At 37.9% G+C, this 20,150-nt stretch overlaps 1 protein-coding gene across 4 annotated transcripts in view; it reads left to right on the top strand.

The window, feature by feature from the left end:
* Positions 1 to 20,150, top strand: part of LOC126260517 (protein abrupt-like) — a 267,219-nt gene that overhangs the window by 6,715 nt on the left and 240,354 nt on the right. For all 4 annotated transcript variants that reach the window (XM_049957852.1, XM_049957860.1, XM_049957868.1 and 1 more), the window contains exons 2-3: positions 13,751 to 13,943; positions 14,553 to 14,738. In XM_049957852.1, coding sequence (XP_049813809.1) covers positions 13,758 to 13,943; positions 14,553 to 14,738 — 372 coding nt within the window. In that variant the 5' untranslated portion in view covers positions 13,751 to 13,757. The remainder of the gene's footprint in view (positions 1 to 13,750; positions 13,944 to 14,552; positions 14,739 to 20,150) is intronic.

Below are 20,150 nucleotides of genomic sequence, written 5' to 3' on the forward strand. Positions count from 1 at the left end.
TTGAAGGCATCACCTAAAAACAAAGCCAGGGTACGCAATGGGCATGACACCATCTTATGCCAACCTTTCTAACCACCAAGATTCCTAAGCCCCCACCTGGTTCAGATTCATTGATGACATCTTAGTGATCCGGATTGAGGAGAGGACAGCCTATCCACACTGTCCCAGAACCTTAACACCTTCTCCCCCATTTGCTTCACCTGGTCCTTCTCAACCCAGCAAGCCACCTTCCTTGATGTTGACATCCACCTCAAAGATGGCTAAATCAGTACCTCCATCCATATCAAACCTACCAACTACCAGCAATACCTCCACTTTGACAGCTGCCATCCATTCCTTACAAAGAAGTCCCTTCCACACAGCCCAGCCACCCGTGGCCATTGCACCTATAATGACAAGCAGTCCCTCTCAAAATACACCAGTGGTCTCACTGAGATCTTAACAGGCTGTAATTACCTTCCCAACCATGTACAGAAACAGATCTCCTTTGCCTTATCTCTGTAGTCAACCTCCTAAAGTCCCACCATCCAGCGACAGAGGAGCATTCCCCTCGCAACTCAGTACCACCCTAGGCTGGAACAAATGAATCACATTCTGCTACCTACGAAACAAATCATGTGATCTACAAGCTAAGACGCAACCACAGTGCTGCATTCTAGGTGTGCATGACAACAAACAAGCTATCTATACGCATGAATGGCCACTGACAAACTGACCAAGAAACAGCTGGACCACCCAGTTACTAAGCAAGCTGACCAACACCAGCTTTTCTGAATTGTGCAGGTGGTAACTCTCCCTGCAGTATATCCTACATTCCTGTAACCCACCTGGCCTCAACCTTCATTAGTCATTGTCCTACACCCACATATCCCCTACTGTGTTCTCTCTCCGCCACTACACAGCTCTTTATTCCAACTACAGTCCTGCAGACATTCTACTCCTCAAATTTCCTACTAACCTATCAACTGCACCTAGCTGCTTTATGTTCACTCTACTCCATCCCTGTATGCTTCAATAAGCAGCACTTTACCATCCCCCATCCCTACCCTGCTATCTCTCCCATTCCCATCCCATCCTCTTCCCTAACCCCACCCCTCAGATTGATTCTCCCATCATGCACTGCTGCTGCTCCCAGCAGCCAAGTCTGTGTGTGTGTGTGTGTGTGTGTGTGTGTGTGTGTGTGAGAGAGAGAGAGAGAGAGAGAGAGAGAGAGAGAGAGAGAGAGAATAATACCAATGAAGGCCTTTTTGACCAAAATCTTACTTGTTTGACAGTCTTTTTGTGTTGCCTATTTGCAGCTCGGCATCATCAACTACCACATCACATTCAAAGTCTGTCAATTCCCATTGTGTGGCCATAGTCACGTTGGAAACCTTTTCATGTGAATCATCTGAGTAAAGAATGACATCGCTGCCATTGCATTGGACCACTAAGTGTGAAACAAAGGGAATTTTCCAGGTTTGTTTCTGCTCATTAGACCAATTTGTTCCGGCCTTCAGTTTTTCTGCCCGGCCAACTGTCAAACTGCAATTAAAGATTGTGCATAAAATAGAAAATACTTGGCTAAACACCCAGAACCAACCTTTAATGTTTTAGTTTTACTGCAGGATTACTCCATGTCATTTCAGTAAAAAAAAATTCTGGATCAACATCTCAGATTTGAACTTGGCTCATGTGCTTCCCTGTGGAGACATATAACCATACGAGATTTCAGCATGTTATCTCTGTTTCTGTTTTATGGTACTTTAGATTTGGAAGCTTGGCCACTTGTAACGTTGTGATGACACAAATTGTTGCTTGCTTACACTTGGATAAAAGTTATCATTTTTTATTTACTACCCAAAGAAGGTAAAATTTGGAGGTTGTACACTCTGTAGTATAAGGATTGTAAGTAAAACTATCAACGCCTGGAGAGAGAAAAAACAAACATTCTTAAATTGAATATCACACAAAGGCAAAAGAATAACCAAAAAATTGTTTCTCAGGATAACAATCAAAGCATGAGCTGTCGCTTGGAAAATAAAATTAATGGTATTTTTGTCTTTTATTCCAACAAACAGCTGTTCCTAATTTTGTGTTGAAAATCTAAAATTAGCTGTTGAAACTTCATGATTCCTGAATAATATAACTGAAATTTTAAGCGATTAAACTAATAAAAACAAGCTATCATAACCAACATTATGTTTAAGAAACTCAAATTAATTCATTTAAAAAAAAAATCACTTCTTACAGTAGGCATAATTTATACAATAACTTTTTTCTGAATAGAGCACATACGTTCCTTTGAAAATTGGTATGTTCTTCCAGTTTGTTTTAGAACATTCAATAACATTAAGAGTGCTAGTAAAGGGAACTAGACAAATATCCTCTCATTTGGGCCAAGTGAATGGCAGCGAAGGTCCTGAAGGATGCATAAATTATATGGTAACATCATTGCACCACATATTGAAATTTTTGCAGGCTACATGGATTGATGGGATCAGATTATCTTTTCTAACAAAGGATAGTAATTTATTCCATAAATTAGGTTTGAAGGTGAGCTCCACATCACTATTGATACTCCCTCCTCTCACTTTCCTTAACAATATAATGGCTCAAACTTCAGGAAACTTTAGTAAAGTTTGAAATTCTGCAAAATCAAAGTGTATTTGATTTATAGATTCTTCTTGAATAAAATAAAACTTAACTTTGGTAATATTAACATTATAAAACTGAAGCAAATTTGATGCAGATAGTATTTGGTTTCCTAAGTGTCTTGGTAAAATTTCCTTTTACGAATTCTTTTAACCCTTCTCAATTTTTCTGTGACTGGTTGCAGAGTGACCACTCAGTTCTGATATTAAAGTCATTTTGATGAAGACATAAGTTTATAAAATTAAAATATTTTTTTTATTATCCTGCAGAGCCATCACAAAATTATTTTTTTAAGCATTGGCGTATGTTTCTGTGATGAATTCAGGCATAGTTCTTGCATTTTGTGGACCATACACACATTGTTTCACATCATCAGATATAATGCCGAGACACTTAAATAATCTTATATTACAATTTTTTTTAGATTAATTGTAATAATATGTACAGTGCAAGAGTCAGATGTCCAGTGTTATCACTGGCTTTGTCGTGGATAGTAAAAGTAATTTTCACTTACGAAAGTTAAGGGTTTCATCTTCATCGCAGTTACTGTACTAGTGTTTCTATTGGAGGGCATTCATTACAACTCTGTAGCATATATGGAGAGGTCACATTTTCACATAATATCATTTTTGTTTGATCTTTATAGCTTTCTTCAAATGCTACTGTGTTAATTAATAAAATTATGCTATGATGAATGGTTAAGACGTACTAAGAAGGTACCATTAACACCTGTTAAAACACACCACTTCGGGGTAAGTGAACCCAGCACAGGAAAAAGTACTTTATTGTCTAGATATTCAATACAATTGGAATAATTTTTAAGTAAATTGCCTAAAAATCTAGATTTGTTATTCATTAGATTAGATTAGATTTACTTTCATTCCAATTGATCCGTAGTAAGGGGGTCCTCCAGGATGTAGAACATGTCAGAGAAACAACAATACATGACAAATATTTACAACTAAAACAAATAAGCTAATGTACCATTCAACAGGGCCCAAGTGGAAAGATTGTCATTTTTTAATGCACTCTATATTAAAGAAATGATTTTACAAATACTAATGCACTGAATTTAAAATAAAAACATTTATTTATTTATAAGGTAATAAATAAATATGATTTTCCTCTTTGCTTCCGACATCCTTTATAACTGGTAGATCTCTAGATTGTTCATCCCCTTAGTAAAGTTTACTAAATCAGTTAGTATGGGTTTAAGTTAGTTCCCCTTTTTTAGGCTTGGTTATTCTAAGAAACACTTTTATTTAAAAGATTCTATGCGAGAAAACCATGCTAAGTGCTCAGAAACTTTCAAAGTATTTCAGTGACACAAGAATAGTTAGCAGCTGAATGTCTCTTCTTTGTACCTTCATGTAAATTGTTCCCCGTGTTATCAACCAGAAAGACCATACCCAGCAATTGTGTAATCATTGGACTAAATTCAGCACAACATGTTTCAATATTATTTATGCATCCGTAAAGACCTATAGCGCCATTCCTTTGGCACAAATGAGAGGATACTGGGGTATGACCTGGTGTGTTTGTGCCTAACAGGACATTATTAATGTGATAATTGATGGAACTGCAATATATATTTCTGTCACCTCCCAGAACAAAAAAACTAATTTCCGCGTGTTCTCTGATCTGTGTTCTCTCTCCAAGAAATACATTTAACTAATGACCATTCACCAACTCTTCGAGGATACCATGCATTCTGTTGGAACCATATAGGTCCTGAGATAGCATCTCCAGGACACTGTAAGTTGGTTTTCACAGATGTCATCAGTGAATAGATTCCCCTCTGTCCCACACTGGAAGCAATAGCAGTACAATGGCAAATGAACCTAGTGATAATCACTTGTCACTTTATTTCCTCTCAGGCTGGGCACTGGCATACCTTGAAATTATCACCTTAATCCAACAATTTCCACCCCCCCCCCTCCAACTTTTTCTTCCACTTGGAGATTTCAGTGTGCACCATGCCCTGTGGGGAAGTACTACATTCGGTTGGGGCCTTCTGACTGACGATCTTCTTTCCAATCTTGATGTTTGTCTCCTCAGTGATGTTATTCCTACTCATTTCAGTGTCACACATGGCACCTTTTTGGCTATCAGCCTTATGACCTCTTTCCCCAACTCGTGGCTTTGCTGTGTTAATTATCTCTGTAACCGTGACCACTTTCTGGTGATCCTGTCACTCCCTGATCCCAAGGCAAAGGTTGGCATACTGGGCTCTTTGCAGAGCCAGCTGGTAGCCATATAACTCTGCTGGTGCCTTTACCCCCTCTCTGTGAGGTTGCACCCAAGAGGTTGTGGGAGATACCTCTGATTTGACCACCCACACAACTGGAACTGACATTCTGCTTTCTACAGGCCCCCATCCACTGCTGACTGAAGTCATGGTGGATCAACAGCATACAGTACCTACTCAGGGTCACCTGAGGGCTCTGAAACATCTCAGGCGACACACTCACAATACTTTTCAGTGGCTTCATGCTAAGGCTCACTGCCTACTCAAAAGCAGTAAGAGGAATTACTGAGAGTGTTACATCTCCTCCTCAAGAATGTATGCTTCTTCATCCCAGGTGTGGGCTCTCCCTCAGTAGCCTTGTGGGCTTCCAGTTGTTAACTGTTCCAGGTCTTTTCCATATGATGATATTTCTACCAGTGCATTGTTTCTTGCTTGAATACTTCGCAACCCACTTTGTGAGAGTCTTCATCATCATCTTACGTGGCTACCTTTCAAACACATAGAAGTTGCAGACATCTGTCTGTCTTTTATCTCCTGTCTCAAATCTTCGAATAATTGGTAACTGCTTCAGATTCTTGATTCATCACTTGTTACAGTCCCAGTTTCAGATTTGATTCATAATCTGATGATCCAGCTTCTGACTGTTACTCAAAGACTTCATATACTCTGGTCTCTGATGGTATTTGGCTACAAGGTGTTTTTTCTTCACATTAGCGAGATGGTATCGTGTTCTCAGTCCTTAAACCAGGCAGATAAACCCTGTCTGTCAACAGCTAATGACCGGTTAGCCTCACCAACATGCTCAGCAAAGTGCTTGGAAGGATGGTAGCTCAACAATTATGCTGGGTTTTCGAGTTGTGGGGACTTTTGTCTCCATATCAGTGTGTTTTCCAGAAGGGATGATCCACAATTGACCATCTGATTAGGCTGTAATCAACAATCAAACAGGCTTTTTCTGCATGCCAACATCTCATTACATTCTTCTTGACTTACATAAGTAATAAGACACTGCTTGGTGCCACACATTTTAATGCTCCCTACCAATTTTTATTCACCAGTTTTTATCCCATCAGTTGTTTCAGGTTGGAGTTGATATATTACTCATCTCCCGACAAACCTAAGAGAACACCATTCTGCAGTGCTTCGTGCTGAGTGTTATTCTCTTGCTCATCGCCATTAATACACTAGTGAGCTCCATCAGGCCAGTGATCATCTCTGCGCCATATGTCAACAACTTTTGCATTTGGTGCAGCTCCAGTCTGTAGCTGTGGTTGAACACCAGTTCGATGACACAATCCGAAGGCCCTCCATTTGGGCCCGTTTTCTTGGCTTGCAGTTCTCTCCTGCAAAAACACAAATTGTATATTTCTGCCTCATATCGTGGCCCATTCTGATCCAGACCTCTGTTTGGGTACAAAACACTTTGATGTTGTTACATGGTTGTAATATTTGGGACTTCTCTCATAAAAAACACGTGGTTGCCCATTTCATCAGCTGAAGACTGGGTTCACGTGAAAGCTTAACACTCTGGATTTCCTTGCCCACACTTGTTGGGGTGCGAATCGCACTGCTCTCGGCCCTGATCTCATCCTGATTGGACTATGATTGCCAAGTTTATGGCTCAGTGGCACATTCAGCTTTGAAATTATTGGTCCTAGTCCATAATTGTGAGTGGTCACTGTAGCCTTCTGGACTAGTCATGTAGATAGCCTGCTTGCTAACGCAGAGAATTTACCTCTTCAGTTCTGATGGTACCAACTCATGTAATCACCGTTTAACAATTTCCCAATCATTCAACTTATCACATTATTTCTGTATACAAGGGATATCAACCACCTAATGGGATTTTCAGCTGGTATGCACCTTGAGGTCCATAGCCGCAACCTCCACCGTATCCAATTAGAATGTGCTCCCCATATTTTTCGCACACTCCTTCCCCCTTGGTTAGTACACCCACCACAAATTAGGACAGAGTTATTTCAGGGACCTCAAATTTCAGTTGCCCCCTTGACCTTTTGGTATCTGTATCTCTGTTCTGCAGAAGTATCGGAGTGCTTCTGTCATGTATGCTTACACTTCTAAAACCGTGGATAGGATGGAATGTACTCTGTACACTTCCGCGGGTCAAGAAGAACATTTGTTGCCAGGAACATCTAGTGTTTTTATGGTGAGGCTGATAGCTATGACAGAATCTTATGTTGTATTAAACAGACCTCCATCAACAGTGTTTTAATTTCTAGTGACTCAGTGAGCAGTCTCACCCCGTGGTTGGTGCTCCTACTGTTTGGTAGCCCAGTGTGACAATTTCTGCCCACATGCAATGATTGGAACTCTTGCATTGATTGTGTATTACCAAATACAATAATTTCATACAACTGAAGAAGGGATTTTAAAGACCGGTCATGGCTTAAATAAACATTATTACAACTGGAGTGGAGCTTTCTAAATTAATTATTATTAAAATACTTTAGGAGCAGGGGCAGGGTGGTTAAGGTTGGGTCATCTCGCACTGCATTCTGGGTGTGGGGAACCCTTGATCTGCCTCGTTTGCCAGCTACCTTGTTCATCTCTCTTTTACTCTTGTTTTTAGATGTGGTTAGCCCCATTTTTCTCCTGTGCCATATTGTAGGGATGGCACTCTGATGATTGGTGGGTGGTGTTCTTTACTGCTTCGCCTCTAATGGATCAGGAGTGAGCCGTTTCCTGTTGCATACAGAGGCTTGGGGTCACTCACCTCTCCGCACCTTCTTGCTGAACTGGTTATTTGCCCACCTTATTTTATTATTACTATCCTACTTTTGCCTGTTAAGTTTTCTTCTCACTTTTACTATTATGCATCATTTGGCTAGAAAACATTATTTGCCTTGTAACTTCCTTTTCCCTTTATTAGGTTGGCAGGGGGTCAGATACAGGTGGGATATCTCTCCCTGTAGATGAGCCCTGGGAGACCCCTTGTCTGGTCTGATGTACTTACTAACCCAACCCAAATACTTCTACTTCTCTTTAATTTCTCAGCTCTGCCATCAGTATTGCTTTCAATGCCACAGTTTTACAACTCCTAAGTTCTTACATAATTCAAATTTCTGACTGACAGGATTAACTCCAGATGAAATTTCTCTTGATACAGGTACTACTTGTGACCTCACTATTTAGTCACTTAACCATGAACCAATCAACCAGTCTAATTTCCATATAAATTTTTATGTGCATCCTGTGCCATTTTCTCTGTGTTGCAAGTGCAGTTGTATCCCATTCATACTTGTCTTGTGATATTGTGTTACTGATCTAGCACTTAATTCCGAAACTGTGTTCCCATGTGTCCAATAACATTTGAAGATCTGTCTGCTTTTCTGGACGTGGTAATTATTTCTCTAAGACATTGTTCAGAGTTCTTGTGCTGCTGTTAATGAATAGAATGTAAGTAAAAGACAGCAAAATGACTACAAGCACTCACATGCATAGATCATGAGGGGAGCAGTTCCAGCCAACGATCCTTTCTTATTTTAGCATTTTCAGCATTCAAAGAATGTAATCAGTATTGTGGGGCATCTCCAAATTGATTTTGCATATCTCTACTGAAGGGAGGACAAAGAAACTTGACTAAGCACCTATTGTAAAATTCCAAATTGCTATAGAGTAGAATAAAACATTTTTTCTGAAGATTTAATGGTCATATCTGAAGGAAAAGTTTTGGTATATGTCAGAGCAAAAGAAAAATGTAGTGAACATATTTACACATTTGCATTACTAGATTTAAGAGCAAGGTGAAAAGGCACACCCAATTAAAGCAGTGATCATCTGCAGCCAAGATCAGTGTCTATGACAGTGAATTACAACTGCTAATACCTGTCATAATCATGTTTTGGAAGATAAAACAGAAAACAAATTTATTCAGTAAATTAAATAGTAGAATTGTCAACTATAGACATTAGTGGGTCCTGAGTTTCTATACAATAATTTTCTTTGAATATTCCATCTTATCGGGTCTAATGGTAGAGCTCCATGTATCACATTTCCCTTGTCATAGAAGTGAATCAACTGACATAACAAAATCTTGAATTCATATTGTTCTGTAGTTTAGAAATTGTAGCTCTTTGTAAGAAACCAAAAGCAAAAAATGACACTCTTCTTTAGATAAAAATTGATATTTTCACTTTTATGAGGCACTACTACCTTTCCTTCTGGCCGTAGAACTGACAGCTTTAAAACTGAATGTATCACATGAAAACATTTACACATGACGATGTTTTTCACATAAAGCCTAAGAAACAAAAGGACATGGAAATGATGAGATCTAATACTGTTTGCTGTTTCGTTGAAAACTGACATTCTGAGCCCATGGTCATGTACAAAATATAGGTTTACTCTTACATTGAAGATAAGAGCAACAAACCACCTTTTACAATGCTATTTATTTATTTAAATAGCATTGTTACTCGGGTTTGAACTGACAGGTTCATCTTCAGAGAGCTAGTTCACGCTAAGGTAAATTTTACATCAGCTTTCACTTTTTTTTCCCCCCAACTGATGTGAAATTTCCGAAGAAGTTTCACCACATGGAAGTACATATACAAAGATGGCGACCGAGCGAGGTGGCACAGTGGTTAGCACACTGGACTCGCATTAGGGAGGATGGCGGTTCGATTCCGCGCCCAGCCATCCTGATTTAGGTTTTCCGTGATTTCTTTAAATCGCTCCAGGCAAATGCTGGGATTGTTCCTTTGAAAGGGCACGGCCGACATCTTTCCCCATCCTTCCCTAATCCAATGAGACTGATGACCTTGCTGTCTGGTCTCCTCCCCCAAACAACCCAACCCAACCAAAAGATGGCACTATTACAACCATAACAATGCCAAAGACTTCCTTTGAAAGCAGACATTTTTACTGAAGCTGGTCTGACAGTCTCTGTTAAGATATTCATCTACAGAGTAGAAGGAGCTGCCTATCGAAAAGTCTCTCAAACTCTGCTAAGCTGTGCTTTATCTGGAACCAAGTTTTTAATGGTTGCTGGAAATTTATTGGCAATGTGTGTTCCTGTACATTAGGCCCATTTTATTTTATAAAGTTAAGTAATTTTAGGAAACGAAAGTGCTGGCAGGTCGATAGACACACAAACAAACACACACATACACACAAAATTCAAGCTTTCGCAACCAACGGTTGCTTCATCAGGAAAGAGGGAAGGAGAGGGAAAGGCGAAAGGATGTGGGTTTTAAGGGAGAGGGTAAGGAGTCGTGTGCGAGTGTATACCTGTCCTTTTTTCCCCCTAAGGTAAGTCTTTCCGCTCCCGGGATTGGAATGACTCCTTACCCTCTCCCTTAAAACCCACATCCTTTCGTCTTTCCCTCTCCTTCCCTCTTTCCTGATGAAGCAACTGTTGGTTGCGAAAGCTTGAATTTTGTGTGTATGTTTGTGTTTGTTTGTGTGTCTATCGACCTGCCAGCACTTTTGTTTGGTAAGTCACATCATCTTTGTTTTTAGATATATTTTTCCCACGTGGAATGTTTCCCTCTATTATATTCATAAGTAATTTTAGGTTTTTATGTAGATTGTTCATACTCCTAGTATTGATACTATGTTTTGAGCTATTAGTGGGAAATAGACACACATTACTTGCAACAAATTTCATTAAGGAATAAATATACTGAGAAGTGGTGGTTAGAATACCAAGTTCCTTGAACAGGTTTCTACAGGATATTCTTGAAGCTGCACCACAAACTAGTCTTATTACATGCTTTTGCACATTAAAAGCTTTTGCTTGGTTTGTTGAGTTACCCCAGAATATGATCCCAAATGATATAATAGAATGAAAGTAAGCGAAGTATGAAACTTTTTTGTATTTAGATCTCCTAAATCAGACAGCATTCTCACTGCAAATACATACTTGTTTAGGCGCTCCAGCAATGCTGTGGTATGCCCTTCCCAAGTTAATGTATTATCAACTTGTAATCCCAGAATTTTAACACTGTCACACTCTTCGATCTGCATGTCTTCATATGTTGTACTCATGCTGGAAGGAAATCTCTTACAGGTTCTGAACTACATGTAGTGGGTCTTTTCAAAGTTTAATGACAGTGAATTAGCTTTAAACCATTTATTAATGTACATGAAAATTTTATTAGCAGCCATTTCTAAATCTATACATGACTTGCTCTTTACTGCAAAGTTTGTGTCATCTGCAAACAAAACAAATTTAGCATCTGGCACTGTAATAAATGAGAGGCTATTAATGTACACAAAGATGGAACCTCGAGGAACACCACACTAATTCCCAATCACATGAAGACTGATTGCTTGCTCCACAGGCATTTCGCAACAACGCCCTTCGTTTCCTGTTAGTTAGGTAAGACTCAAATCATTTTGCCCCACTGTTGGTAACTCCATAATATTCTGATTTATTTAAGAGGATGCTGTGATCCACACAGTCAAAGGCTTTTGCAAGGTCACAAAATGCCAGTAGTATCGATTCTGTTATCTAATGACTTACATACATTCTCACTGTTCATGTAAATAGCTTTATCTGTTTCAGACAACCTAAACTGTGACTTGGACAATATATTATATGCAGTCAGATGCTTAAGGAGATACTTAAATGCAACCCTTTCAAATATGTTTGAAAAAGCCACAAAATAGAAATCAGTTGATAATTTGATGATATCTCTTTATCACCCTTCTTTTAAAGAGGCTTAACTTCAGCATATTTTAGCCAGTCTGGAAATGTTCCGCTGAGAAGAGATTGATTACACAAATAACTTAAGACAGAACTCGACTCACTTGAGCGCTCTTTGAGTAACTTTATTGAAATGTTGTCGTAACCACTAGAATACTTTGATTTTAAGCATTTTCTGATGGATGCTACTTTGGGAGATGTAAGTGTCATTTCCGTTCTGCTGAAGTTATTGGTAAAGACTTGTCTCAGATATTCCATTGCACTGTTAACTGAACCTGATAACCCCAACCTGTCAGTAACACAAGTACTTGTTTAAGAGGTTTGCAACACTACATGCTCTTGTTACCAATGTCTCATTTATTTTTCCAGGTATCTGTTTCTCTTCCTTTTTGGGTCCATGTGTCTCTGTCTTCACTATATCCCATATAGTTTTTATTTCGTTATCTGATGTAATTATTTTTTTCTCATTATAAAGCCGCTTAGATTTCTGTATTACTTGCTTCAATATTTTGCAGTATTCTTTGTAATGCACTACAATGTTAACATCAGAGGTGTTTGCAGATAGTAGATACAGTCTCCTTTTTGTCCCACATGATATCTTATTCCTTGTGTAATCCGTGGTTTATTTTTAGACTTCTGTGTTATTTGAGTTACCTTTACGAGAAAATCATTTTCAAAAGAGGAAGTACTGTTATTTATGAATGCTTTGTTTTTTTCATTTGAGTCACAAGTATTGTAAAAATCTATACAGTTCATGTCTTTGAGTACTCTCCTAAAATTCTCAAGTTTTGACTGATTTATTACCCTTCTGTACTCAGATTTAATAGATTTTTTGTACGGACAAGTTTCAGCGTTTGGCAGAATATGCTGCATGTGGTGATCAGATAGCCCATTTAGTACTGGTTTTGTGATATGTGTTGTTTGCCTAGATTTTTCCACAAAGATATTATCAATAGCAGTCTCGGAGCATTCACATATCCTAATTGCAAAGTTCACAACAGGAAATAATGGAAAGACAGTAATTGTTCAGTAACAGAGCTATTCAATAAATCCACCAGCAACCACGGTTTCCCTTTTTTTATGTGAGCTTCCAGATTTTTAATGAAGAGTTTAAAGTTTTCGTACAGTGTTCTGTATATACTTACTATTGTAAAGAACTTACTATGAAATTCTAATTCTTATGCTTAAGCTTCTAAGTGCTGCTCTGAGCAAAATTAATTAATATCAGTATTCTTGAAATTAAAACAGTTTCTGCTGACGAATGTGGCAATCCCTCCTTTCTCCTTATTTTCTCCACAGGTGTAAAAAGCTAACTTGAAAAAATACACACACACACACACACACACACACACACACACACACACACACAATATGTGGATTATGACCAGTACTTATATGTCTCCATGCAAAATGGCATCATGTGGCTGATGGGTTTCTGGACCCTGTGTGATGTCTTTGAACAGCAGTCAGTATAGGTCAGTATAGAAATTCATTCAAATTTATGAAAGCTGAAAAAATAAAAAAATAAAAACAGTCTGCACAGAAAATCATGGGGCAAAGTTGATCTCTTGCTCGTTTTTAGAGTTGGAAAAATGTGTGTGGCTTAATGCAGTAATGTCAAAACTGAGAAATTCCATTCAGAGTCAACATATGGAAATCTGAAGTTTGGAGCTGTCTTCATTCTTTAATGTGTGATCACACTGTTGGCTACACATTTTGGAATTTCAAGTGTAGATTTTATAAACATCCCCTCCTCTCTTACAGTTCTTTTGTTGAAACCAGAGTGTAATATTTCAAGAAATGGCTCATGCCTCATTGTTTTGAAGGTAGTAAAGTGAAATCCAATTTGAGACAGGCAAAAGTCCCTGATTATCAAATTGTATATAGGAGGTTTAGAAAATCTCTTTCCATGGTGTCAGACATGCAAGTAGGCTAATGATTAGAAAACAGAGCAGAAGGTGTGTGTGTCAATCTCAACATAAAATTTTAATATGATTCTTTTTGTGATCTCCTCTAGATGTGTAGTCTTCACAGTGCAGAAATGCCTCGCTGTTAGGAGTGTGAAAGGAGAAATACATGTTGAATGCAAATTGAAGCTGCATTTTTGTGGAAATGAATATGAACTTTATTTTCATTGATTGTTAATTAATGCTTAACTTACCTGATGTAGTGTCTTAAAGAGTGATTTTTTTCTGCAGTTCAACAATGGCAGACGAGCAGCAATTCTGTCTACGCTGGAATAACTTCCAGATGAACATAACATCCCAGTTTGAGGCATTACGTGATGAAGAAGACTTTGTGGATGTGACATTGGCTTGTGAGGGACAGCGTCTAAAAGCGCATAAAGTTGTATTATCAGCTTGTAGTCCTTACTTCAAGGAACTTTTCAAGGTGAAATACTATTGAGGACCTTTACGATTTTATCAAATTTCACTTAATCTGGAAATATTAGGTATGGATTTATTTTGCAAAGTAGTCTGTGGTATTTGTAGATTATAATTCATCCTACAGTGTTTAAATTTTATCAGTGACTGCAGAATTATGTCAGAAGGTAATTGGAGTGACTGTAGCACATTTTGACTCAGTGGCCCCATTGTACTAAAATTTATGGTGTGTTATGTTACAGAAATGAGAAATAGTCATCTATTTCTAGGAAGAGATCTTTTGTTTTCTTTTAGTAGTTCAGGTGAATAAAATTTCTATGTGCACATAATGAATTCCTTTCACCCTATGGGAGACAGATGTTTAGCTTCCTGTGCCCAACCCCCTCTCCTCCCAGTATGTTAAAAAGAACATATGTGGACTTCATTGCAGACGATTTTCATTTCACTTGTCTGTATTTTGTAGCTCTGGTGTAAAATATTAATTTGTGTGGGAAGAAATACATGTTGTTAATTTCTGAATTACTGGAAAATAATAAATATTTTTCATTGGTTCACTTGCAATGCATTCTATGATTTCTTTTTTATGGAGTTGTATATGAATTAATTGTTTTTGCAGAGTAATCCTTGCAAACATCCTATACTGTTCATGCGTGATGTGGAATTCAGACATTTGAAGTCTCTGGTAGAGTTCATGTATGCTGGAGAGGTCAATGTTGCACAGGCACAGTTATCAGCGTTTCTTAGAACTGCAGAATCACTACAAATACGTGGACTCACAGAAGCACCACAGAGGCATTCAAGGGTGAGCAACAAAGTTTTTTTTAGAGATTTACTCTACCTGTTTCTACAGTTTCTTTAGAGGAAAACTGTATATGCTTTATAAAGTAGTTGTTACTGCAACTTGTCATATTGTTTGAGTGCCAGAAGATATTCACAACTACTGGACCAGTGGTCCAATCTGATGTAATTTTACACACGTTTCTTATACAATAATAATGACCTGCAAAAAATTTGAGCTCAAGATACAAAAATTAAATGTTTATGTGCTGTTATTAGGGCAATGTATAATGTTATGCAAGCTCTACAACAGTCTCAACCAAATTTAAGATGGCTAAGAATTGAAACTAGTGGTACTTCAGAGGAGATATTTGGAGCAGATGCACAAACACATGAAAATTTCAAGACAACGTCAATCACTATTTTCATAAGGTCAAAGTTGTGGAGAAATCAGCCAGTGTTCTTGTTTGATTGCAGTCATTTTTGGACACACACAATTTATTGAGTGATCTTTAGTAGTCACATAGTGAAGTTAAGTGTTATCAGTTGTACAGATTAGCAGCAGTTGTTTGAGAATATTCTAGAAGTTACTGATACATAAACATGCCATAAAATTTTTTACACCAAATTAGTGCATACCTTGATGTGTTCTGCTAAATATTATCACATATTATTTTCTTTTCTTTTGTTTCATTAGAAAGAGCAGTTTTTCTCATCAGTAGGTGATTTTTGTGAATGTACTCCACATGTTATGCAATTCAGTATTGAAAAATTCCTGGTGCTTTTAGAAAAGAAAAAACAACAACCCAGTGGGTTAAATTGGGTTTTTGGGATTTTTTTCTTATTGACAATTAAACAGTGCAATTTAAGTGCCACTCATTTTCTCCAACAACTGTCAAATGTTTCGTAGCCCTGGACCTTTTTAAAGCAGACAGCACGAATATTGCAGAAGCTGTCAAAGTATGGATGGATTTTTTCCCGATGTGGAACCCTATAGGAACGTAATGAAGAGTGAAAGGAACAAGTGCTAGAACTCTTTGATTGTCTTGCTAATAGATTAGATTCAAGATTCAGGGGGAGAAGATTATCTGCTGAACAAGAAGAAAGTGTAGAAAACTGGCTCGCAGAGCTGCATCCAGAGTGGATTGCAAGTTTTATGTCTTTTGGGAGTGATGATTATGATTATTTTCCTGCTACTATGTTTTCTGATGCAGGTCTAACTTAGTTTTGCCCAAACAAATGGTAGAAGATAATGGAGCTGAAAACCACAATAAAAAAAGGAAACATACCAACACAGTTCATTACTTCTGTGAAAGTCTCATCTCCTGCCCCACCAGCACTATATCCTCCTGCAGGCGTGTTTGATCAAAATTAAGAGTTAATTTAGGAGAGGAAAGTGCCGAGAAATTAGTGAAGATCTATAAATTTCTGCATGCTTCCAAAAAGGACTAAATTGTGCTTTATAGTCATTACAGTCTTACATCAAATAAAGTTTTCTTTGAAAGTGTGAATGTTGTTGAACAGTATTAAAACACAATAAAATAAATTCTTGTGACAGTAAATACAGGTCTTCAATAAATATGATAGCTCTTTTTAATTTTTGTAAGGCTAATTGTGTAAAATTTTATATGTTAATTAAATTTTCATAATTAAATATGGTTTATTTTGATTGGGTCTGGTGTTTTTTTTAAAAAGGAGCATGGTTTTTTAGTTCTGGTTAAATTGCAACTACCCTGGTATGAGCCACAGTTTTCGTGAGGCTAAGCTCTGCACCTGATGCTTTTTTGTGTTGATTTAAATCATCCTTTCGCTTGTAAAGTCTTGGACATGTGTAATAAATATTTCTAGATCATCTGTCTAAGCCTCACAAACTGTGTGCGAGAAGGAGATTTTGCATCGTGGTGGGTCGAACTATACGACGAATAGTGGCACATGTTGATTGCAGCTTGGTGGGTAGGTTTGTATTTGTTGGTGGCAGTTTCCAACAGTTAAAAATGCAGTGCACGTGCATATAGTCAGTGTGCATCTGGAGCAAGTGTCTAGGATTCATTTGTGTAATCATATGTAAGTTATTAGCAGCCTCTTCTTATTTTTAACTTATTTCCACTTTGAAATTTCACTATCATAAAAACTTTTAGCTGTGATTAAATATAGACATAAAGTAAATATATTGGCAAATATAGAAGATTATGACACCTAAAAATAACAAAAACTGTCAAATAGTAAATGTAACAACAGTTGGTGAATATTTGACAGTAGTATTTTTGAGTTCATCCAGAGGGTCTCCAAAACAAGCAAAACCTCTTTTTAGTATGAAAAAACTACTCTATGTAACTAAACAAAAATTAAAGAAATAGGAGGTGACAATAAGTAGCAACAGAATAAAACCCAAAGGGAAGGAGAGACCTAGGTCTATCAACGAAATGATTGACATAGGTATAATTATTTGAATATGGAACTGGTGTATGCCTAATGACAAATTTGATGAAAAATATTTAGATGTGGTTGAATAGTTACCACTACTGAAATATTCAAGAATACTTTCTGCAACTTGATAAAACTGATAGCAGGTAACTTCTCTGCAGAGCCACTAAATGGCACTCCCATGACACAAATTTTAAGTGTATTGGGCACAGAAAGCCATGTATCTAATCCAGGTATCTCTCTTGGATTACTACTAGTTTCAGTTCTAAGGCATCTTAAAATTGACCTAAACTTTTGCATAACACACACAAAATTTTGCAGCCTACCACTGAAAGGCTCCTAAAACTTTCAATTTTTGTATCTTGAGCTCAAATTTTTCCCAGTGAAGTTTTATTATACAGACAAGTATGTGCAAAATTTTATTCGGGTTGGAAGTGATGAGGTGAGACTGATTCATAAAACTGATCCACTTAATGTGAAAGGGTCCTGTTAAGCTTTATTGTGGATTTAATATTCTACAAGTGGCAGCTTTTGTCAGTTTGACTGCTTAGGAAACCTTTTAGCAGTATTTCCCGCTGCCTGCATTGCACTCAGTACCGTATTTACTCGAATCTAAGCCGCACCTGAAAAATGAGACTCGAAATCAAGGAAAAAAAATTTTCCCGAATCTAAGCCGCACCTGAAATTTGAGCCTCGAAATTACAAGGGAGAGAAAAGTTTTAGGCCGCACATCCAAATCGGAACAAAGTTGGTCCACTGTAATATGAGACACAATTTAGGTGGAATGAATGACGATACAGCTACAGTAGTTTGGTTCGAGTCTTAAGCTTAGCAGTTAAGCTTTACCATGTAGCCATTGCTATGCGTCAGGTGCTCCGTCCGTATTTTTACGGGTACCATTCCTTTTTCACGTGCTTCGTCTGGTTTGAATTGATTGCTTATTTTTCTTTGATCTGGTAAGTGCCGTTCTCTTTGTTATAGATGTAGCTGAAAATGCATAACTGTACTGTGTCATGCATTGTTTGTCGCATTCTGATAGTGAGTGTTTAGGACCTGTCGCCGCTCGCGGCATGGCTTGCTTTTGTGCACGCTACAGCCGCTTTTAAAAAAAAAAAAACAAAAAAGAGAGAGAGAGAGAGAGAGAGAGAGAGAGAGAGAGAGAGAGAGAGAGGAATCGTCTCATTAGCGAAACAATGGCAAGATACTGCTTGCTATTTGCTATTACTTACATTGCTGCTTTCTTTGATAATGATCAACAAGAACCAAATAATAGACTGCGTATGATAGAAGATGTTCTGAACGAGAATTTAGCGAAAATTTTTCTCCGGTTGAAAATCTTTGCAGATGCCTCTTTAGTACCTAGTACATTACATTCTGCACAGAAATTAGTCATCTTAGATTTAAAAATCTTGTCAATTGCCGTGCTTCATTTCTGACTGTATCACTATTAGGCATAAGAGCAATACGAATATAAACATGACATGATATGTATATTATTCCGCGTTTGCTGTTGTCTCACTCTAGTTTCGTAGTTTATTAGACAGGCAGGATTTAAATGAGATAGCAGCAAACACGAAAGAATACATGGCAAAATGTTAATATTCGTACAGTATTATTCTTATGGTGAAAAGAATACTGCATGCGATTCACAATTCATAAAAGCTCTTATTAGCATCGATCTCTTGTCACAGGTAGGAAAAAATTCAGAACGTAGAGTTGGCCATATTGACAAACATCCCAAACAATCTTGCCAGTCGGATTTTCGTAGTACATTGAAATGCTGCTACATTCGAAGATGAACAATACGGAATTTGTATTTACTTCGTTGGATAATGTATGAAAATGCAGTGGTCGAAACTCGGGGGCGGTGAAAAAAAGCTCGTCTTCCACCTTTTTTTTTTATTTTTTAAATTTACTGACGCAGAGGTTTTGTCGTCAGTATTTATCTTTGTGCCTGCAAAGCATGCCAGTGTAGCGCTACATAATTAGACGGCAGAAGTTATTTGAGGCGGCACCTACCAACATTTTTCAGAACTTCCGCTTACTTTGCACTCGATTCTAAGCCGCAGGCGGGTTTTTGGATTACAAAAACCGGAAAAAAAGTGCAGCTTAGATTCGAGTAAATACGGTATATTGAAGGTGCAAGTGTATAGGATTGAACTACTGACTGAGAAATACTACCGTTAGACATACAAAGTGAAATGATAACAATCAGAATGTCATTTGTACGTGCACTTCGTACTGGTGTGACTCTTCAGTTCCACATTTGAACAACAGAACTCAATTTTTGTGATAAAAGGGAAAGTTGTAGAGAATTCATTGTAATCTGAAAGTTATTCCATGTATTTTTAAAATATCCTTGATCTTAAGAGAGCTATCCATTATTTTTGCTTTACCGTATTGTACAGGGTGATTATAGTTAAAGCTGTACTTTCAAAATGCTGTAGGAATAACACCACTGGTCAGGATGATGTCAAATTGCAACGGAATATTATTGGAGAAGGGGAAAAACGTATAGCAACAAAAAATTGTGTGTCAGGATATGTAAATGAAAACACCTGTCATGTGCGTGACCCATTGAAGTTGGTATAAACATGCTAGGTACATGACTTTTCCTCCTTTCGCACGTGTGACAGTCACTATGACTGTCTCAATGCAGGATCGCACTCTGCTTGTAAAGCTGTATTACAAGAATGATGACTGTGCACACGTCACTCTGCAGAAGTTCTGGACACTGAAGGGTTTGATAAAAGGCATTGGTCCGATGATTGCCGTGGGTCTGGAGAAAATTGTTCGAAAATTTGAGAACATGGGTTCTTTTGGTGTGCAACCTGGTAGAGGGAGGAAACAAATTAATTCGATGTCAATGGAAGCAGTGGCCACAGTAATCCAGAAGGAGATGAGTGGTGGTGTGCAAATGTGTAGTGCACGGAGAATTGCCCGAACATTGGACATATATGTGAGCACGGTGCGTAAAATCCTACGAAACATCCTTCTTTGCTATCCATTCAAA

The sequence above is a fragment of the Schistocerca nitens genome, chromosome 1 (genome assembly GCF_023898315.1).
Source record: "Schistocerca nitens isolate TAMUIC-IGC-003100 chromosome 1, iqSchNite1.1, whole genome shotgun sequence".
In the NCBI taxonomy this organism is placed as follows: domain Eukaryota; kingdom Metazoa; phylum Arthropoda; class Insecta; order Orthoptera; family Acrididae; genus Schistocerca; species Schistocerca nitens.